A 22,793-nucleotide genomic window follows, 5' to 3' on the forward strand; every position below is an offset into this window, starting at 1 on the left:
AAAGCATCACAAGCTCATTCAGATCGAGAGTGATAACCTTGGATGGGTTTTATCCTCCTCCTCATAATTCTGAAGAGGAAGCCACATTTCATCTCCTCTGTCCCGTGCCCGCGTTTTCGTGTTACGTGGCGCACATGGCCGCACTGCGCCGCTCTCAGCGTCTGTGCGTGCATTACAGGGACGCCCTCTATCCACCCAGCGCCTCTCACACTGGTTGTGTGAGGCTATTTCTGAAGCTTACAGTTAATCTGGGCTGGATCCTCCAGAGAATCTCAGCACATTCTACCAGAGGGTTTTCATCCTCCATGGCTCTGCATGGAGGGATGACAGTGGAGGATATTTGTATGGCGACTGCCTGGTCATCGCCATGCTCAATTATTCGTTTTTATCTACGTGATGTTTCTACCTTCTCCATGACCCATTCTGTTCTCAGGGTTCTGACAGAATGATTATTTGTTTCATGGGGCCCCACTATTGAGCTCATCATACCTGCCTACATGCAGTCGCAGTGTGAAATATTTATTATCAGTCACAAGTTCATGACTGCTGATTTTATTGTTATTAATCAGTTCATCCTGAGGAGCTGTTGGTCTGCTCTGTTCATCGTTACACTGTTACAATTCGTATCCTCCATTGTTCCTATTCACAGCAGCAGGTCTGCTATCTCAACCTTTTTCCTCACCAGAGATCTATCCTCTGGTGCGCTCCTGCGCACAGAAGGCTGAGTGATGAAATGTTTTTTTGTGCAAGCAGGTGCTTCATTTTGTGTCTGAATGGACCCAGTGAGGCATAGACTACATCCTGCTTCACCTTTAACCCACTAGTGACAGCCTTAAAAGGCGAAGCCTATACAAAATAGAACGTTGGTTACGTACCGTAACTCCAGATTCTATGAGTATAGGCGCAGCCCTTTAAGCTGTGGGCCTCACTGGTTCCTAAATGGCTAAAGAAAAAAGCTATTTGGGAGCCGATTGCAAGGTCTCACCATATTTTATACGGACCGGGGGTGGGGCCCACACAGCAGGTGGGTGTGGACTAAAGTTTTCAGTGCTGCGCTGCGCGCGAAGGGATAAACCCACTAGTGATAGCCTTAAAGGGCTGCACCTATACTCATAGAATCTGGGGTTACAGTACATAACCAATGTTCTATACGCTGGGTTTTCCTAAACTGTGTGTTAGAAAATGTTTAATCTCATTTGATTTTATGAACCAGGCACTGAATGCACCTTTGTGTGACCCTGACCACCTCCATCCTACAGTGCAGATCCTATCTGCCTTCATCTTAAGGGACGATGACCTACCTGTCATTACAGTGTAGGGTTTTTCATTCAACCGTTATTTATACAGGTTAGTCTCATTGAGCCTCGAGGACTCATTTACAAGAGAGACCTGTTTCATTTGCCTCCATCTCACAGTGGGAGGGCCACACCTGGAGGTTTGGTGTGAGTCACATTCTGGACATGGGGACGTTTCCACAAAGACTGACTCAACCCTTTTTTTCATTCAACCTTTATTTCTACAGGTAAATCCCATTGAGCCTCGAGGACTCATTTACAAGAGAGACCTGATTTCAAAGAATGATGACAACAATGGACAACAGTGACAACAATAGATTCAGTATGCAGTTTTCACATGTACTGTTGCACTGTCCCTGTTATACTTGGGTTCTCTACTAGAGGACTGGGAGCTTGAGGGTTCTGCACAGTAAGTTAATCCATACGTACACCCCGCCATAAGTGCTTCTGAAATGTACAGATCACAGGAATCGATGGCTTGCAGCCAAGATGCAGACTGCCAATAAAAAGTCGTGCCTGATTTGCTCAAGGTTTGGAAAATATTCCATTGATCAGGCTATGGAAAACACAGGTGTGGTACACAGAATTTGTGCATGTGGCATGTTAATGACCTGCAGTTCACTTTGCGGTAAGAAATCCTGTCTGGCAACTCGTATAACTTATATTCTTCTATGAGATACTCACAGTACTGCTCCATCCTACTTGCCCCATTGTATTCTACCATGTTGTATTCTACCATGTTGTTTACTATATTTCCTTTGGACCTTGCCGATGTATTTGTTTTTCACCTTTTGGTGCTGTTCTTTTGTTGCATGCTTTGGTTTTCATGTTTGTTTTTTGGCGAGTTGAGATGGTTCTTCTTGTCCTGAGCATTTTGTTGCATTGTTGACCTGCATATGACAAATAAACAACATAAACTAAACTTATATTTGTTGAAAACAGAACAAAATCAGATGAAGTCTGTGTGTGACCATGCTTGTGTAATGCCATCAGTCCAACTTGCAGGATTTAGTCTGATTCCGTTAGTACTTTATCCAGAAGTTAAATGGTACAGAATTATACATGCTTTCAAGAAATCGAGATGAAAAATTACTAGAAAAGGTTACAAATGTGCAGATGTGTGTTAGACCCATCCCAAAAATGGGCTTCAATACAAAGTTTAAATCAGCATCATGTTCAATTTCTCACATTTGTTATACCAACTTTGTTCTTTAATAATAATCCCTTGTGCTGTATATGAAGTGTTATATACAGAGCTACTGTGGGATGCTGAACCTACAATAGAATGTTGACAATTAAACTATAAAGTATTTTACTTCCTGGTTTAATTGAGCAAATGTTCAGTTAAAAAGTTGTCCCTATAAATGAACTTTCTTTACATTTTTCATTTGAGAAGCAGAAGACATTTTAGTTCTATATGTGCTGTGAGTGATTTTACTATTGTTGGATTGCAATGTCCAAACAAATATGGAACATCTTAGTTATTTCTTTCCTATGCCTTCCATTTGGGCCTGACATCTTTTCATTTTGTCTGTTCGACGCACATATTGGTTTGTAATTTTGATATACAGAAACTCCCCATCAAACAGTCTAATTTTCACTGTCAGGCCTTCTTGTCATGGTCACTCATCTACAAGCACAACTTCTCTCATCTAACTCTCATCTGGAATAAAAAGAACATTTTATATAAAGAAAAAACTTTATTTCTTGATACTTGGTTTAATAATAATATTATTCTGGTAGATCTTGACGGTGCTGGCACATTGATGGATTACGAGGCCTTTATCTCTAAATTTAATATTCCAATTGCTTCTGGAGAATATGCAAATGGTTTTGGTGCTATTTCTACAGAGATTACTCTCATACTCTCCTGTTGGCAAAATGTCTTCAATCTCTTCTTGGTAACAATAAGAAGTTAGATCCCTGTATCAGAGGGATCTAACTTGTACTCCTGCTGTTGTTTCATATTGGAATTGCTTTCAGAATATTTCTTGTAAATTTACCTGGTTGCTCTCAAATCACATTCTTCTCACCAACAAGGTAAAAGAAGTGTCCTTCAACCTCATGCACAGGATCTGCCCTGCTAATGACTACCTGAAGAAATTCAACATTGTGGTAAACTTTTGTGACCTTGTTACTCATTTATTCTGGATGCGTCCACATTCTAAAGGGTTGTGGCAACATTTTTGTAACTATGTTGTCTCAAAGATACAAACAAGTAAGCTTTCAGTTGTACTGGGAACAGGTTTGGGTTTAAACATAGTGGCAAAATGAATCCCAAGGTTTTTTTTAATGAATCTATCATTAAAGCTATATTTCATATACACAAATGCAAATTTTTGAAGATAAAACCTGATTTATCTATTTTTTTCATTGAGTTTAAACAATATTTGCTTACAATTAGACCTTTGACTAATCAAAGAGCGAAAATGACAGTATGGTATTAAGTGGGTTTTTTTTTTTACGAGGCTACTTGGCACATATGCTACATTTTGTACAACTGTTTTCTTTCTGCAAGAATAATATGACTGTCATTTTTCTTTTAGTACTTTAATTTATGCTTCTCCTTGCCATTCTTCATTTATTGCTTTGTTCAAATGTGTTATTCTTTGATGCAAATAAAGATTTTTTTTAAGAAAAAAAAAGGTGGTAATACATATGTGTACCTAAACTCAATTCAAACCTTTGTTCTAACCTCAACCCAAAAACAACATTTTAAATCAGGATGACTTTGGTCCTAGTAAGAACTAAGAACTACTGGTCCTGACAAGGTTGGTGATTATACCAGAAAAGGTCCTACAAATGTAAAAAAAAAAAACAGGTGCACGCACACCACCGCTACTATTTCTACCAATAGATTAAAAATATCCATTTGTCACATTAAAACATTTTATTGCAAAAAATAAAGTCAGCACAGAAAAGGCCATTGCCATAGGATTTATACATCACTGTTGAAAGAAAAGAACCTTCTTTTTATTTCTACATTCAGTGTGAAACGACAAAGGAGTGTTGGACTGAATCTTTATGACTCAGCTTTAAGTCCAGATATTACGAGTATGGCAGCTACGTTTCAAAGATACGAAATAAAATGACTTGTCGTTACAGTCTAAAACCATTTCCATGAGTACAGAACTTTGTGAAACATGTGGTCTACACAGCAACACAAGGCCGGGGCTAATTCTTGGAAAGTGGCTGCTAAAATGACAGCATCTTGGATTCAGCAACATTCACGTCTTGATTGTCAGCTCATTGACTTCAAGTCTGACCTGAGAAAAAAAATGTGATCACTTTTAACTCAGAGGGGTTCTGTTGTATTTCACATTTCCTTCTCACTCAAATATTTCTAGCCTTTTGACAGATTTTGGTTTATTTTAATAGATCTGTTTAACATAAAGTCTGAATTAATTATCTCCAAATAACGAGTCCAGTCACTGTAACGGTTTTCTAAAGGCCACTGGAATTAGAAATACTCTAAAAAATAACCTGTGCGGTTTCTACAACCCTTAAAGCAAAAACAGTTGCATAGATTCAAAAATATTCCAGCATTTTAACCTCTTGGGAGAGCAAGGTAGTGACGCATGAACTTAATCACAGTGCAGCAGTGAAGGCTTTTTAGAGTTGATCGTCAGCAAACAGCAGCTTCTTCACCTTTTCATTGTACGGTTTATGTGCGACCAGGTCTAATCGTCGCCTAAATTAAAGCTCAAAACCTCGAAACAAAAAGGTTTGTCTTTGGTTAACAGCTGGGAAGGCACAACGGACTCCCATGCTTTGGTTTTAAAGTCCAGCCGAGCCAACAAACATCAAACCCGTTCACCAGTCGCTGAAGCGGAGTCGATTAAAGGCCTCTATGATGTCCTCGTCGGTTGCCGATCCCCCACTGGTGCCAGTACGAAGAACTTTGCAAAGCGGGACATCCTGCTTCAGCTTCCGCTTAATGAGGATCACGGTGCCTTCGGTGCCTTCATTCTCAGGACCCGTCAAGAGGAGGTAAGCTGCGTGGCGTCCATGCTCCATGAGCGTGGCTAAAAGAAAATATATATATATATCTGAGCTGGCATTTTCTCATTCCCTTAATCATTCAGAGATGTGTAATCATATTAGGTTTACAATTAAGTTTGAACTATTTAAATATAGTAAACATCACCTTTGAAGGATATGATGTGGTCCAAGGCGTTGGTGAACTCGAGGAGAACTTTAGGGTAGAGGGGATGCAGCATGTAAGAGCGTCGGTCAGTCTGTATTAATTCCTGAAAATAAATAAATAATTCAGTCTCCGAAAGAAGTTTGTGATATTCTGTCACAAAATCTGATGTTTCCATGAAATCAGCGTTCTTACAGATGAGTTGGACTCTGACGGCATCAAGCCCCAAAACATGAAGATCGAGTAGGAGTTGGTGGTGTGGATCGAGGTGGGCCTGGGAGAGTTGGCGTTGGCGCTGGCGAGAAGTTGGAGCTCCCACAGCACGCCGCCAGACGCCCCGTTCAGGATGATTATCTACAGACACAGACAGGAAGGCTTGGCTCAAATAATCAGAAAATCAGGACAGAGAAAAGAAACAAAGAGAAATAACTCACCCTCTTTGTGTAGTTGCCTATATCTTCTTCAACCACAACGTCAAGGACTTTGTCTTTGTTAAAGTGACCAAAGGAAGGCATGCTGAAAGAACAAGGAGGAAGGATTTTCAAATCTCAACACACCTCATTATAGAAATATTACCAGTTTGGTTGAACGTTTAATATGAACGTGTAACTAAAATTAGACGGGATGCAGTTATAACCGTTTTAACTTAAAATATGAACAACATACTTATGTCATTTGTGTGTTCATCAAAGTTCATTAGCTATTGAGGATGGAAATTTATTTGATGTTACTAGACCTGTCCACGGTGTCCCCCATCCCTCACACAGTCAGTGACTGCTGGATACAAGCATCAGTGGCCCCCGCAACCCGGAAAAGTAAGACGCGGGTAAAGATAACAGCTGGACGGATGATTCCAAAGAACATTTCATGGCTGTAGCACATGATCAATATATCATATTTTGTTCTAAAAAGAACAAGTCATACTTGTGGATCTAAATGTGTCATGGCTACCATCACATAAAAATGAATTATAAGATCATTTTATTTGTTTTCTTCTGTCATCTAATCGAGCAAACCTGGGCAAACATATACTTCTCGTTTTGCGTTTTCATTTGCCACAACTTCTGCAGATGCTCTGCACTCTGTGGGACCTGGGACCTGCCACAGCGTCTTTTTAACAAGTCTCCACAAAACGCAATGCCTTCTCTCGAGTCCATCACCATTTCAGAAAACCCACCACATGTGGATTAAAATACGACACTAAACTGTATTCAAACCCATCTACTGGTTCATGAGATATTTTGCTAACGCAGCAAAGGAGCACACACAGAACATTACTGCCTATGGCAGCTGGCAAAAACTATTTCTAAAAACTGTTATAGTAAAAAGAAAATCAGTCACCCAAGAACTGAGCTGATGTTAAATGTCCACCGTAGCTGCAGTTTCCCTCCATCGACTAAAGCCACCTCGTTCCCAGACACAACCAGCAGGTCGGATGAATCATCGGTGTCTTGAGTTCGGAGCAAACTCACAGCATCAGACCTACAACGTAGCATCAAATATTAGCAAACGAAATCTCACTTTAACCAAAGTCAGCAGGCAGGCTGCTTCTTACTCATGGATGAGAACAAGTCCGGTCGCAGCATCGGCCTTTTTCTCCAAGTGTTTGTCCTTCTTGAGGTTAGCGTTCAACTCAGCTTTAGCCTCGGCAGCGATCCTCCACAGTGCCAGTCCGTGCACACCTGTGTCTGAGAGAGCGTTCACTCTAACTACTGCCGTCAAAAAGATTCATTCATTTTCATCTGTGCTGGTTCTGACTGCTTCTTGTCCTCCCACTACCAGCTGACAACTACCAAAACAAAACCAAACACTGTTAAACCTCGAGACAGACAGGATACAAGGACGCTTGTTTGAAAAAGTAACAGATTTGGTTTTTGAGCACATACATAACTACATAAAACAAAAATGGCTTTGTATTTGTATTCTACAAAACTACTTCTTTGTGAAAGCTGCAGAGCTGATATTCTGCTGCTTACAGATGAACTCAACATTCTTAACAGAGTGTGGTTTTTGAACCTGGGCATCTTGGGAACAAACCTTCCGCTCCCTCTGGATGACATTAATTTGACATTCTGTAAAAAGCTAAAGTATCATTTTTGATCAAGATGTATTTTTTAACTCTCGTATTAAAACTGTTACTAAGACCACTTCCAAGCTGAGGGACCATCCCGCCTTACAAACGCTGCCCTGTCGCTTGATGTTAACAAAAAGGTCTCTAGAGATATTGACCAGATGCTGTTTAACTTCATGTGGAAGAAAAAAAAACACTATATAAAAAAAAATCTGTAATTATGAACTCTTATGATAAGGGTGACCTCAGCTTTTTGGTCTTTTACACCTTAAATAACACATTTAAAATTAATTGGCTAAAACAATTGATCAAGAACCCATCTTCAGTTTGGAACTTCATACCAAACTATTTTCTCTAAATTAGGAGGTCTACATTTCTGTCTATTTTGCAATTATAATGTTGAAAAAGTCCCTCAAAACTATCCAGTTTTCATAAACAGATGCTTCTCTCTTGGTCATTGATTTACAAACATATTTGTTCTCTACACAGATATTATATTTAGAACAATAGAAACATCTTGCATAAAAACAAATCCTTATTTTACCCTAATTGGTTTATTCACAACAGTTTTAGTTCATCAGTTGCTCAACACTGATGGATCATTAATGTCATTAAGAATTTGTCATAAAATATAACATTATGATTCCTATTAACGAATTTAATATTGTAATAAAAGCAATCCCTACTGGAGTAATTATTTTACATACAAGTACAGCAGGACACTGCTTTTACCATTTGATCCAAACAAACTTGAAATTGGTCAAATCTGCTTCTCCTCAACCCACAACAGCAACCGTCGTATCCGTTCACTATTTCAGAAAGATGTTGGGTCAACTCCATATGTGGTACCTTATTGGAACACCTTTATTAATAACCTTAACTGGAAAAGGATTTGGACTTTACCAACGAGAGACATGATAAATAATAAAGTAAGAGAAGTATCATTCAAAATTATTCACAGATTTTACCCATCCAAAGTTTATTTACAACGGTTGAACAAGGATATAAATATAATTTGCTCTTTTTGTGATGAAAACCCAGAAGATGTCTTTCATTTATTTTGGTCTTGTCCCTTCTCGACTCAATTTTGGAAAAAGTATTTGTATTTTGATTTATACTTTTACAGAACCAGATCTTTTACTTTGCTTTGAACACATTTTGTTTGGCTTCACTGACTACCCAACAGCTAAAGAAAAACAGTTCTATATTATTAATCTTATTATCCACCTCTCCAAATGGCATATTCATAAATGTTGTTACACCGATCAAAAACCTCTTGTATCCATTTTTGAAAATGAGGTCAAACAATAACAAAACTATTAAATATTCCACCAACACGAAGGCCATAAAAACTTGCACCTTATGTGCTCTCTTTAATATATTTATGCAATATATTATTGTAAAGTATTGTCTCAGTGCAACCCCCTGGCATCTGTTCTATCATTACTGTATACTGCATTTTATTGTATTGTTTTGTATTATTTCAATAAAGATTAAAAAAGACCACTTCCTTCCATCTGCACATTATTAAAACTAGAAAAATATTGTCCCAAAATGATGCAGAAAAACTCCACGCATGAAACAATTGTAAAGTTTTATCATCTCATTATTTAATATCTGCCTTTTAACTTACAAAGCACTCAACAATCAAGCTTCATTTTATATTAAAGACTTGATTGTTCCATATTTCAGAGCACTTTGTTCTCAGACTGATGATTTTTGTGACTCCTGGAGTTTCTAAAAGTAGAATGAGAAGCGGAGGTTTTTGTTATCCTGCTGCTTGTTCGCTTGACACTTCTTACAAGTGTTTTACTGAAGATATGGACTACCCTGGGAATGTCACAGACTCTTTCAGATACAAACCGTTTTGCAGTAGCACGTAGTAAGAACCCTCTTTACTGAGATGGACAAGATGACTTGCTGACTTGAAGGAGTCAAGAACCACAGTGGAACCGATCTGAGCGCCTGTCTTCCCTGAGAGCAATATAATCTGAGTCTGCAGATCAGAAAAATGTTTTGCTGCAATATTAGGTGATTTTACTCCCACAACGTATCATTTAAATATATTTTAATATCAAAGAAGAAAACAAAAATATAAAATTCAAACTAATTCAAAACATATCTAACACATTTGTTGTGTTACGATGTAAATAAGCATGACATAAGTAAAACTATAAGTACACGTGGCTTCAAAGTTCATAAATAACATCACCTGTGTGTTGTCTGATGCCACCAGCACCACATCAGCAACCTTGTCACCGTCCAGATCTGGGACACTGAGGACCGGCAAAGAGCTCAGGAGACCAGTCGGCTGAGGCTGCTGCCAAACGACATGACCTGACAAACACATCAGACAAGAACAGAGCATTCAGTGTGACTGGCTTTAAAAACAACTCACCTCAGTGGAATCAGACAGGTTTCTGAGCGATGTCAAAGAGCTGAGTGCACATCATGGAGGCAAAAAGCTGTGGTTATCCTGTGCTATAAACCTGAGCGTCTAAGTCGGGAGGTGAAAGTTGCTCAAAAATTAAGTCAGCTATCAAAACAGCAAATGGAAATTGTTCAACGTTCTGAATGAACCACAACACTTTACTAAGAACATTAAAGGACTAACCCCTGCTGTTTTTCATGCCAGAGGTCTAAACTAAAATCCTCTTGTGCTGATGAAGGGACAGACATTACAAGAGCATATAACAACGGTTCCCTGGGTTCTTCTCCAGTTGAAGCTTTAAGGAGAGTTCAGTAGTAACTTTACATACTGGTTGTTAAATTTAGTTGGAATCAATTTGTAGAAATTTGATTTCATGTTATTTTTAAAACATATATTTTTGTTGTCAAAATGGCCATTATTAATTTATAATAGCAATAAATGGATAAAACATCCAAGAGCTCTATACTTTTTCTAGACGCTGTAGGTTTCTGGGTTTGTGTTGGATTACTAACCTGTGTTTTTGTCAATGGCTGTGAGGTTGTCTGAATGGGACAGCAGACAGTGCCAGCTGGCCGGTGTCCTGTGCTCCAGACCACACTGAGCCCAGTGGAACTCAGAACCCAGTGGCCTCTCCCACAGCGTGTCTCCATCAGTGCCGTCCACCGCCATCACAAATAAACACGGCGAAGGCAGGCCTGGAAAGTGCATGAGCTTTAACTGAATTATACATAAATAAAACACAGCAAAATCAACAACTTGTTTTTTTTTGTTTGTTTGTTTGCAAAATAAATTTAAGCTAACAGTTTCATACCTGCGTCAGCGCATGATTTGTTTTGTGTGCCGTTTGTGTTTTTCAGGACAAAAAGGACATCCATTACTTTGTCCTGGCTTGCATGTTCAATAGCAAGGAAGTCATAGGTGGCTGTGTGAGAGAATGAGAAAGTGGTAGTTGGTAAAAAGTCAGAAGTAAAAAAAACAAGGCAAGGAATACACACCTGCGTCTGAAAAAGTCCTGTTCCAGATAATGAGATATTGTGGTCTGACGGGACAAGGGAGGATGAAGGAGAAGGCAAACACAATGGTGAGGCAGAGGAACAAGGACAGGAAGAAGACTGCGGTCCTCCAGTGGGACATTCGGGAACAACCCAAGCCTTCTTTCCATTTCCTGTTTTTTATATCTGTTGCTGGCGGTGCCGTGACAGTTTTTGTACCATCTTCTTCCCTCTTCAGAGGGTCGCTCTCAGTAACTTGTCCTGCAGACTCCATCACTGCCTTCTTAATGCATTATTGGCTTTAGAGACCTGTTTGAAAAAGAAGATGCTTTACAGCAAAATCATACATCCACATTACGAAAACCCTAAATCCAGTTAATTTAATCCAGAGTAGCTACTCCCATTGTGGCATACGGTTTATGTTTGCATCATCCCTGGCATTTAAATGAACAGTACATGAACATACTGGAGGCTGCAGTATCTGTCAATCAGCTTTTTCTGCAGCATCAACCTTTGTGGATTTGTGCCTATTCAGACGTGCCAGCCCTGAATCCAGAAATTTCTCTGCACAAAAGCAACAAACCGGAGAAAGCGTCATTATCCTGTGCCAAGAAAGCTATGTATTCAATGACCCCAAGGCTTATTACCCACAATTAAAAACAAATGATGCTACAAACTTTCTTACTTAGCAAACATAGCTAACAAATTCAGAGTCAAAAATGTATTATTTTTCTCTAACCATCTCGTTCATGACTATTGTTAGCGAAAATAGAACTGTTCAAAAACTGGTTGTTTGCTAACTTGTTGAACAAGGCGGCTAACGAACACAAAAAACATGACTGTGGTGACCCAGTTTCTGCGTAAAGACTAAAACCCACCGTTTGAGGTAACCGTAACTACAGGAAAAGTTAAGAAGTGAACAAAAATTGGGAAAAGTTTTACTTACTTTAAGTCTAAGCTTTAATTGTCTGCAGCTAGTGAACAGCGCAGCAGGCCTGACAAACTTGCTGGTAAACAAATCCCTAACTTGTATTAAACCTTGTAAATTACACCCTTCAATTTGTTTGACAGGTAGATTTAGTTTGCAAAAATTTTCAAACTTCAGACATTATCGCGCATATAAATTATAACAATGCTAATAATTACAAATCTTATTGAAAAGTCAAAATTTTACCTTAATTAAAAAGCACTACCATAGGACGAAATGTGGTGTAAATTCGCAACCTGAAAGTCTTTACTTAGGAAACTAAAATCCTTATATTTCGTCCTGTGATTGGTTGTATTCCTTTGGTTCTAGCATTATGATTGGTTGATTTTGCATTTGCGGCGCGATCTAACATTGACGTCACTTCCTTAATGTCAACCGGAAACGGGCCAGTTGACAAAATAGCGAAAAGCGGCGAGCGGTGGCGGTGGAATGATTAAATTATTCAAATATCCCTGCAAAGAAACTGAGGAACTGTTTTCAGTTGCTTGATTGTTATAGAGAACTGTCGACGGAATATTTACGACAATGTCTGCCCAAGCTCAGATGAGAGCTTTGCTCGACCAGCTGATGGGAACAGCAAGGGATGGTGAGTCGCCGTGAGATGCTAACTGAACTAGCGAGCTAGCCAAGATGGAGGTTCTGCTGAGGCTGGCTTGTGGTTGTCGTGTGATGAACAGCGCTGCATAGATAAATGTACCGTAAAAGGCTGCTTAAAATACAGTTATGGTGGATTCAAGTCCCAATTTAAGGACTGACGTATGGGGTTAATGTTTCCATCTGCAGTGGCTTTATTAAATTTACTCAATTTTTCGCTTTATCATCTTTAGCACGTTGGCTATGTTAGCCTTTGCTCTCGTAGCGTTTATTGTGAAAACGGCTGAAGTTAACGTCCCACTCACAAGGGCCTTTTCACTACTTATGACGTCTGAACTACCTTAATGCTTGTACTGATCAAACCCGTATAGAAATATCCCACACCAAACACTTTTTAAAAACATGATTGTGATCGGTCATAACGCATTTCTAACTATATTTGTAAAATCCAAAAACTGAACGTACAAATTATTATTTATTAGGTTTTTTTGCCTTTACCCATTAATTGGGGTCCAGTTCAAAATTTACAGACTGGTCAATTCTGGACAAAAGTGTCCGAATATAAACTCTTTACTTTATGATATTTGTCAAGTTTTATTTGTCATAATTTACGTGCACCCTAGTAAAGAAGGATCATCTATATAAATTCTGTTTACATTTATAATATTACTATCAGGCATGCTGGACAAGTTGAGTTTTCTTTATCTGTACTTTACAAGGAAGTAGCTTTAGTGTATAATCAGTCTTGTTAGCTTTTTTAAAATACATATAACACTATTGTGTATTGTTGGATAATCTGTTTTATAGGCATCATGTTTTAACATGAGATGACCCTGTGTTATAATCTGTTAAATACAATATTTTGATCACCATATATATGCATAGAAATTTAGGTATATATATATATATATATATATATATATATATATATATATATATATAACTTAACATAACAAAATATAATTGACTATTTTATTTGTACTCAGTGATTACAATACCCTTATAGTAATCATATAATTGTTTAGTAATTGTCTGAATACATCTATGTATATATACAGTGCCTTGCGAAAGTATTCGGCCCCCTTGAACTTTTCAACCTTTTGCCACATTTCAGGCTTCAAAGATATAAAATTTTAATTTTTTGTGAAGAATCAACAACGAGTGGGACGCAATTGTGACGTGGAATGAAATTTATTGGATGTGTCAAACTTTTTTAACAAATAAAAAACTGAAAATTGGGGCGTGCAATATTATTCGGCCCCTTGCGTTAATACTTTGTATACTTTTGTACTTTTGCTGCAGTTCCAGCTGCAAGTCTCTTGGGGTATGTCTCTGTCAGTTTTGCACATGGAGAGACTGAAATTCTTGCCCATTCTTCCTGCAAAACAGCTCGAGCTCAGTGAGGTTGGATGGAGAGCGTTTGTGAACAGCAGTCTTCAGCTCTTTCCACAGATTCTCGATTGGATTCAGGTCTGGACTTTGACTTGGCCATTCCAACAACTGCATACGTTTATTTGTGAACCATTCCATTGTAGATTTGGCTTTATGCTTTGGATCATTGTCTTGTTGGAAGATAAATCTCCGTCCCAGTCTCAGGTCTCTTGCAGACTCAAACAGGTTTTCTTCCAGAATGGTTCTGTATTTGGCCCCATCCATCTTCACATCAATTCTGACCATCTTCCCTGTCCCTGCTGATGAAAAGCAGGTCCAAACCATGATGCTGCCACCACCATGTTTGACAGTGGGGATGGTGTGTTCAGGGTGATGAGCTGTGTTGCTTTTACGCCAAACATATCGTTTTGCATTTTGGCCAAACAGTTCGATTTTGGTTTCATGTGACCAGAGCACCTTCTTCCACATGTTTGGTGTGTCTCCCAGGTGCTTGTGGGAAACTTTAAACAAACTTTTTATGGATATCTTTGAGAAATGGCTTTCTTCTTGCCACTCTTCCATAAAGGCCAGATTTGTGCAGTGTACGACTGATTGTTGTCCTATGGACAGACTCTCCCACCTCAGCTGTAGATCTCTGCAGTTCATCCAGAGTGATCATGGGCCTCTTGGCTGCATCTCTGATCAGTCTTCTCCTTGTTCCAGATGAAAGTTTAGAGGGACGGCCGGGTCTTGGTAGATTTGCAGTGGTCTGATACTCCTTCCTTTTCAATATGATTGCTTGCACAGTGCTCCTTGGGATGTTTACAGCTTGGGAAATATTTTTGTATCCAAATCCAGATTTAAACTTCTCCACAACAGTATCTCGGACCTGCCTGGTGTGTTCCTTGGTCTTCATGATGCTCTCTGCACTTTGAACAGAACCCTGAGACTATCACAGAGCAGGTGCATTTATATGGAGACTTGATTACACACAGGTGGATTCTATTGATCATCATCAGTCATTTGGGACAACATTGGATCATTCACAGATCCTCACTGAACTTCTGGAGTGAGTTTGCTGCACTGAAAGTAAAGGGGACGAATAATATTGCACCCCCCACTTTTCAGTTTTTATTTGTTAAAAAAGTTCGACACATCCAATACATTTCATTCCACTTCACGATTGTGTCCCACTTGTTTTTGATTCTTCACAAAAAATTACATTTTTATATCTTTATGTTTGAAGCCTGAAATGTGGCAAAAGGTTGAAAAGTTCAAGGAGGCCTAATACTTTCACAAGGCACTGTATAGCCATAAAGATGGTAACATTAAATGACACATTAGTTATGAGGTCCATTCCTTGGGGTAGAAAAATGCCTTTTAATAGCCGCGCTACCATTTTAAAAGCAAAACTTCCATTGTGACAGTAGCGTGAATAAAATTGCAGCCCTGTTGATCTTAACAAGCTGCCAAGTCCATTTGTTCAATAAGAGTGAATTTGTGTTGTGAGTCTGTGGGTGTATGTGTGATAAGATTGATATCAAAATTCTTCCCATACATTTGTTGCATACAAACTGAACAATTGTGGCCCCTTTATTTTATTCATTAAGGTTCAGTGTATCATTGCCAGCCTACATCAATCTGCAAAGGAGTTGCAGAAAAGCCTCATGTTCATCGAGCCGTGAGTCACACATAATTTTTAAAGCTGTTATGATTAATATCCAAACAATTTGTTTGCCTTCCGAAAGTTATTCTAGATTTTTTTTTTTTAAATAATACAAATAAATACACAAGTTGTATTGGCCTCTTCAGTGGCACTAGAATTACAATTTGGAGTAGTTGCATACATTGAGCTAAAACGTCTAGTCGCGCTGTGTCCACACAAGCAGTTCTCAGTTTTCTACACGTATACAGGCCTGGTACATATTACACGTCTGTTTAACAGTCCACGCAAAAACTTTGCCAGCATCACTTACAATTTTACTTGTGTATGACTCCCAACTTCTTACTACAGGTATGGGCAAGAAAACTGTTCCCATTTATACTTTTCCACAGCGGGTTTAAAATTCTGCAGCTGAGGTCTTGAAGATGCAGAAGGGTACAGTATGTGGTGCAGATCGCAGTGTGTATAAACATGTTTTTCCCCCTTCCATTTCTTTTGCATTTTGCTTTGAATGTTTTTTTCAGCGATTGTATTTAATACATGGCTCGGTGAAGACATTTTTATTCACTTAATTTACGGTATTTTGATAGTTTTGATACCCATCTTGTCAGCATAGTCAATTTGAAAGTAAAAATATAAGCCAAAAAAGGGGAGTAGTTAACTTTTTAATATTTTGTTGCACTCCTGGTAGCTCTCATTTGTTGCTCCACATTTCACAGTAAACATTGAGCCTTAAAACAGGTTTACACAAACTGAGGCTCTTGCAGTTTTATGTGTGTATTGAGGCTTAAAGGTAAGCACCAAGAAAACCTAAAGTATCACACACATGCACACATACATCATTTTTACTTTAATGATGGTAATAAAATATCTGAAAACAGTTCTATAGAAGCAGTTATTTGTATAAAGGAAATATAAATATATATATTTTTAAGTGTTAAAATAGTTTTTAATGTTTTATTTGGACCAAAATCAAGTCCAGTTTTGTTATTTTTGCAGTTACAGTGATGTATGTAAAAGCTGTGGATGCCTCGAACTTGCAGTCAAGTATATGGGGTCTTTCTCACTGTTGCTTTTTTGGATTTTTTCAGGAGACGAGACACGGCAGAGGGTCAAGTTCACAGATGATCGAGTCTGCAAAAGTCACCTTCTCGACTGCTGTCCACATGACATCCTGTCTGGAACTGTAAGTAAGCCGTACCTAAAATGTTAACTGCTAGAAACAATAGCATCCTTTGGAATCTTTAGGGGGAAATGGGGCTGGACGATATCTCATTATCTTTAAAATATCAAGATAATTTCATTTGCTATATAAAATTAGACTATATCGATATAAAACGATAGTCTCACTCTATGTAGTTATAATACTTGGAAAATCTTCCAGTTTTTGTCCAAGTCTGCACCTTCACACATCCTCTCCTCCTCTCCTTCACTACTGCACACCCAGCCCCTCACCTGCTCCCTTCACCTCCTGCTGTGCAAAACTGCCTGCTGCTGCAGCTCCCACTTTGAACTGACTGACTGAGCGTTTTTGGATTTGGTACCTGGATGACTGAGCATGAACTTTGTTGCTCCCACTTTGAACAAGCTAGATGCATATGCAGATATCAATCATCACAATAGGTCTTTGTTGACTCACAGTGGAGATACTCTGGTGACATGGATGTAAATTCCTGATAGGTGTGATAATGACTGGGTAGCTGCTACAAAGGAGAGGTTTGGTGTCTCCAGGAAATTAGCTGGTTGAGAGCGGCACGGTATGAGTCTTCTCATTAAAAAAACACAGAGACAGATATCCAGCTTAAGCCTCCAGTATACTGCCGCGTACGTCCGTTCACGCTTACGTACGCGTGTACTGTACACAGAGGGTTCAGACTTCGTACTCCAGCGTACACCCCGAGCAGCTGCAGAGCAGCTTCACAGACAAGGGGCGTTTACCTTCAGGACAAATTGAGGTCGCCGATTGGTCATTTGCTGACACGCCTACTGGATTGATTGACAGATTGGAAAAAAGAAAAAAAAGCAAGCGCTGGCTGTGCAGCCCACACATCAGACCAGCCCACCAGGAAATCTCCAGACCCTCCCGCAGCCACGCTGGACCCGAGTTTAATTCGCTCGTGACAAATTCCTTCTTTTCTCACCATTTCAGTCATGGCATCGATGGAGGAGGAAGAGATCATTTGCCTCTTGGCAAAAAAACAAAAGAAAAGGCCAGATCAGGGATGAAGAAGGAGAATTTAATACATTGGTGTCGCATACAAAACAGTCCGTCGCTGGGCAGTTTATTGTGCAACACAGAGTATGCGGTTGTAAAAATTTGAGCTTTGCACGGACATGCCCTGGGGGGTACGCTCATACCTCCACGTACGTGCGTACCTCTGCGTATGGACGTACGCGGCAGTATACTGGAGCCTTTAGGGTGATTTATTTGCTGTGTTTCTTCTGGTGTTTACGCACAGCAGTAACCAGTAAAGCGCAAACAGAAGCTCAAACTGCAAGGCTCCGTCGGTGTCAGGAGAGAAAAATCTCCACCACACGGCACGCAGCACGGCACTTAACACAGAGCGGTGCGTTCAATAGCGTCAGAACAGACACGGTGCATTCAGGAGCATAAGAACCATGAAATTCAGAAAGAAACGAGCCATAATCAGAACAGAATCAGATAAACAGAACCGAGCTCAGTAAACGAGCCAACTACACAACAATGTGGACTTTCTAACAGCTTTGTTAATAAAGTCAAAGTTTATTTGTCATTCACACCACATGTGGTACATGTGGTGGAACGAAATTATGTACACAGGGTCCCAGTTACATCCAACAAAAATATAAATTGTAAAGAAAAACTGCAATAAGATCTAAGATATGAACTCAGAAATATGCTAAACTAAGAATACACTAAGCACTTTTAATACAAAAACAATACGCCGAACAACAGCAGCATGAAACAAATCAGCAGCATCATGATGTGATTTTTTTTTTTTTTACAGTGATTATCCTGGTTAAGGATTCATTTAACAGCTTCAGGGTAGAAGTTGTTCCTCAGTGTAGTGGTTCTACACGTAATGCTCCTCAACCTCCTTCCTGAGGGGAGCGGGGCAAAAAGTGTGTGTGCTGGGTGAGTGGGGTCCTTCATGATGCAGGTGGCCTTCTTTCTGCATCTGGAGGTGTAGATGTGATGGTATGGTTGTTCTTCCTGCACCAACTCTCCAGGTTTTCCACCTCTTGCCTGTAGCTGGACTCTTCGTTGTTTGTGATACATCCAACCACCACTGTATCGTCTGCAAACTTTACAATGTGACAGCCTAGATGGGTAGGTGCACAGTCATACATAAGCAGAGCGAACAAGAGGGGGTTCAGCACACAGCCCTGAGGGGAGCCAGTGCTGAGGGTTATGGTGGAGGAGAAGTTGTGGATCCTCACAGACTGCGGTCTGTTTGGTAAGAAGTCTAGTACCCAGTTGCAAATGGAGGGGCTTAGTCCTAGTGTGAATAGTTTGTCCATCAGGGTTTGGGGGATCATGGCAGACGTGAAGTCCACAAAGAGCATACGGACGTAGGAGTCCTTCTTCATGTTGGTGAGAGCAGAGTGGATCACAAAGGAGATGGAGGTTAATAAAGGTTGAATGAATATACTTCATTAGAATCAGACTTTTTAAAGAGCAAGTTAGCCTTTCATTATTTGCTCTGTTTTCTGTTTAAATTTTAAGTGCACAGTTGTGTTTTTGGTTTTGTTTTGCAAGAAAAAAAAACAACTTTATTTTATTTTTGAGACATTTATTTTGTACAGTTACGGCTGTCTGTTAATAAAGGTGCCTGTGACAATTGGGACAAAGCTTTGACTCAGACCAATATTTTTATTATTACTTTATGGACAGAAAAAAATATTTATGTATATCGCCATTCATCTTAAAAATGTAAAAAAAATAAATTTTGGTCCATATCGTCCATCCCTAGGGGGAAATAATCAGTCAAGAATTACAAATAAAATCTTAAATCTTTTTGTGTTTGAGTTTCTAACATTAGATCTCTGTCTGACTGTGTTTGTGACAGCGTATGGACCTGGGGGAATGCACAAAGATCCATGACCTGGCACTTCGGGCAGATTATGAAATTGCTTCCAAGGAGAGAGATCTTTTCTTTGAACTTGATGTAAGTGATGCTGTTCATTCAATTGTGTGCATGAGCATTTTAAAATGCCAAGTTGCAGGATGAAGGGGTGCGTGCTTAAACTTGGGGGCCATTATCTCAGCTCGTAACAGTTGAACTCTTCATAATAAGGTTTAGTTAAAGTAGGAGTTTTTAAATGTTGATTACTGTGTGCAGTTTGGTTTATCTGTTATTTTTCTTGTCCTTGAAGGCAGTGGATCACCTGGAGTCGTTCATTGCCGACTGTGACCGAAGAACAGAACTAGCCAAGAAGCGTCTGGCTGAGACCCAGGAAGAGATCAGTGCTGAGGTGTCAGCAAAGGTAAATGACAGGATTTATAGAACATATGAAGTTTTTCTTTTCATACAGTAACTGTTTTTCTTTGTGTGCTGCGTTGATTTGCATTTTAGGCAGAAAAGGTGCACGAGCTGAACGAGGAAATAGGTAAGCTTCTTGCCAAGGCTGAGCAGCTTGGAGCTGAAGGGAATGTCGACGAGGCTCAGAAGGTCTTACAGGAAGTGGAGAAGGTCCGTACCAGGAAAAAGGATGCAGAGGTAAGTAGAAAATCATTTGAAGTAGGGGTTGAACGAGTATAGGATTTTTAAACTTGACATTAACATAATAAAACCCGAGTAGAACTCGATTATTTGATGACGTCATAGATCTCAAGATACAAAAATAAATAAATAAATAAAACCGCAAAAAAAGGTAATTATTTACAAAAAAAAAAGACCAACAAAACATTGGGAGCGTATATTATGCTCCTACCATTTATCATACTGCAAATAAGTCACAGGAAAAACTAAACTATTAGTTATTATTATTAAACTCCAAACGTGAAGAAACATGCAGCACGTCAAAAAACGAAACTTAAACCGAAACTGGTTCGGTGGATTGGACCCGGTGTTACACCATACTCTGTGACCTGCAACAGTGCAACACCGCCCCTTACGGTCATACGGTGGTCACATAATATGACGTCACTACGGATACTCGAAAGTAAAATTTTTAACCTCGGTAGAGGTCCTAGCAATTGATGTGTAGATTACTCGAGTACTCTGTTAATGCCCTAGTTTGAAGTCATTTTGCAGAAAATGTAACATGTTGGGGTTTTTTGTTGTTAAAATTGTCCTTCTGAGCTTTCAGTTTAGTTTTTGTTTTGTTTTGTTTTTCTCAGGAAGAATATAGAAACTCTATGCCTGCCTCCAGCTTTCAGCAGCAAAAGCTCCGGGTGTGCGAGGTTTGCTCTGCTTATTTAGGTCTCCATGACAACGACCGTCGTTTGGCTGATCATTTTGGTGGAAAGCTTCATCTGGGCTTCATTCAGATCCGAGAAAAACTGGACCAACTAAAGGTATGCAGCAGCATGTACACATTAAACTGCTTTAACAGACTGATGTGTTAAAAAGTGATATGGGAGGAAATGTTGGGAAACCTACTGAACCGGGGTTTCCTTATTAATTATTATTATTTTAATTGTTGGATTAGAAAACTGTGGTTGAGAAGCAAGAGAAGAGGAACCAGGATCGCTTGAAGAGAAGGGAAGAAAGGGAGAAGGAGGAAATGATGAAAAAAAGGTAAGTTCATGATTTCAAATACTAATGATGTTTATAAGGATTCATTTGATGCATTTTATCGTATTATATAATGTTTGTTCATTTTTATAGGACCAGATCACGGAGCAGAGAGCATAAAAGGTGGAGGAGTTAACTTATTCATCCTTTTTCTTCATTTGTGTCTATAATTAGATTGGTTTTGATTTCCAGTGAACGATGAGATTAAATCTAAACTCTTGTGTCATTTGGTGAGTTTACCAGGTCTCGTTCACGTGACCGCAGAAGAAGGCGCTCCCGCTCCTCGTCACGAGACAAGCGCCGTTCTCGCTCACGCTCCAGGGAGCGCAAGAGACGGCATCGCAGCCGGTCCCGCTCCCGCAGCCGAGGACATCATCACAGCCATAGTCGCGAGCCGAGCTCAAAACACAAGTAAATACAGAGCTTGTATTTCATTTAGTGATCTGACAAAAAACAAGTTTTATTTTTTATGTTTTAATATGTTTTAATATGTTCCTGAGAAAATGCTCATACAGCTTCAATCGGGGTTATTTCTCTTTGAAAAATATAAAATTCAGTCACATTGAATGTGTTGTCGTTAATTTGATTTTGCCAAAACAAGCAGAGGAAAATGAACATCTTTGAGGTTGATGCAATTATATATTTACATATGCATATGTATATACATCTATATGTGTATGTATGTATACATATATGTAGGTTAATCATGAATGTAGTACTCCCTACCACCTTGTATATGTGCATATTGTCTTTTTCCAAAATTGTGTACCATATCTTCCGCCGTACATGTTGCTCTGCTCTATAAGTCGCATCAGTCCAAATATGTCTAAGAGAGTGGAAAAATCCATAAATGCATCGCTTCACCGTATACGTTGCATGTATTATGCATCACCGCTGACAACCCAGAAACGTGGGCCAGTGTTGTGCCAAAAATCGATTGGCTGCCAAATGGCGGCTGCATGAACTTGCAGGGGAGGACTTTAACAAAAATTTTAACAAGATTAACACTTAAAAACAATTATTTGTTTGCTCGGAATTATAGTAAAGGTGTGTCTCAGTCTAACTTTTGTTTAATAAATGCACTTTGACAGTCAATTCAACTGTATTTCAAAACCCGCTTCACGTAAGCGAGCAAGCGAGCCGCTGCTCATTTCTTCGAAATTTAACAAGCTAAGCACCTAAAACAATTGTTTGCTTGGAATTATAGTAAAGGTGTATCTCAGTTGAACTTTTACTTAATAAATGTACTTTAATGGTCAAATTAGCTGCATTTTGCCGGGGCGGTGCAGCGAAATGAAGCTGATTTGACGGTTGCTCCAAGCAGAACAAAGATGGCAGGCTGTGGCAAGATGATTGTGCCATTAATAACTGGTGAAGATTCTCGGTCATCCAGGACATTGTAAATTCAAGAAAGTTTCAGAGTCAGAGTCAGAGTTTCTTTATTGTCATTCGCACCTCATGTGGTACATGTGGTGGAGCGAAATTATGTACACAGGGTCCCAGTTACATCCAACAATAAAATGT

At 39.3% G+C, this 22,793-nt stretch overlaps 2 protein-coding genes across 2 annotated transcripts in view; one reads left to right on the forward strand and one right to left on the reverse strand.

Annotated features, from left to right (window-relative positions):
• Window positions 1-4,869: 4,869 nt before the first annotated feature.
• fam234a (family with sequence similarity 234 member A) lies at window positions 4,870-11,949 on the reverse strand. Its single transcript, XM_037690795.1, has 12 exons — window positions 11,880-11,949; window positions 10,937-11,242; window positions 10,753-10,863; window positions 10,454-10,636; window positions 9,723-9,847; window positions 9,374-9,506; window positions 6,995-7,127; window positions 6,781-6,921; window positions 5,874-5,955; window positions 5,635-5,793; window positions 5,443-5,545; window positions 4,870-5,320 (listed from the first exon to the last, which is right to left on the reverse strand). The coding sequence occupies exons 2-12, from the start codon at window positions 11,205-11,207 to the stop codon at window positions 5,109-5,111; spliced, it is 1,653 nt and encodes a 550-aa protein (XP_037546723.1). The 5' UTR covers window positions 11,208-11,242; window positions 11,880-11,949; the 3' UTR covers window positions 4,870-5,108.
• A 346-nt stretch (window positions 11,950-12,295) lies between these two features.
• Window positions 12,296-22,793, forward strand: part of luc7l (LUC7-like (S. cerevisiae)) — a 12,890-nt gene continuing 2,392 nt past the window's right edge. Inside the window, exons 1-9 of the mRNA XM_037691370.1 lie at window positions 12,296-12,507; window positions 16,641-16,735; window positions 19,599-19,697; window positions 19,906-20,016; window positions 20,106-20,249; window positions 20,873-21,049; window positions 21,184-21,272; window positions 21,363-21,392; window positions 21,513-21,680. Of these exons, the coding sequence (XP_037547298.1) occupies window positions 12,447-12,507; window positions 16,641-16,735; window positions 19,599-19,697; window positions 19,906-20,016; window positions 20,106-20,249; window positions 20,873-21,049; window positions 21,184-21,272; window positions 21,363-21,392; window positions 21,513-21,680 (974 nt within the window). The 5' untranslated portion in view covers window positions 12,296-12,446. The remainder of the gene's footprint in view (window positions 12,508-16,640; window positions 16,736-19,598; window positions 19,698-19,905; window positions 20,017-20,105; window positions 20,250-20,872; window positions 21,050-21,183; window positions 21,273-21,362; window positions 21,393-21,512; window positions 21,681-22,793) is intronic.

Source organism: Nematolebias whitei, chromosome 17, assembly GCF_014905685.2.
Source record: "Nematolebias whitei isolate Nwh7 chromosome 17, NemWhi1, whole genome shotgun sequence".
Classification (NCBI taxonomy): Eukaryota; Metazoa; Chordata; class Actinopteri; order Cyprinodontiformes; family Rivulidae; genus Nematolebias; species Nematolebias whitei.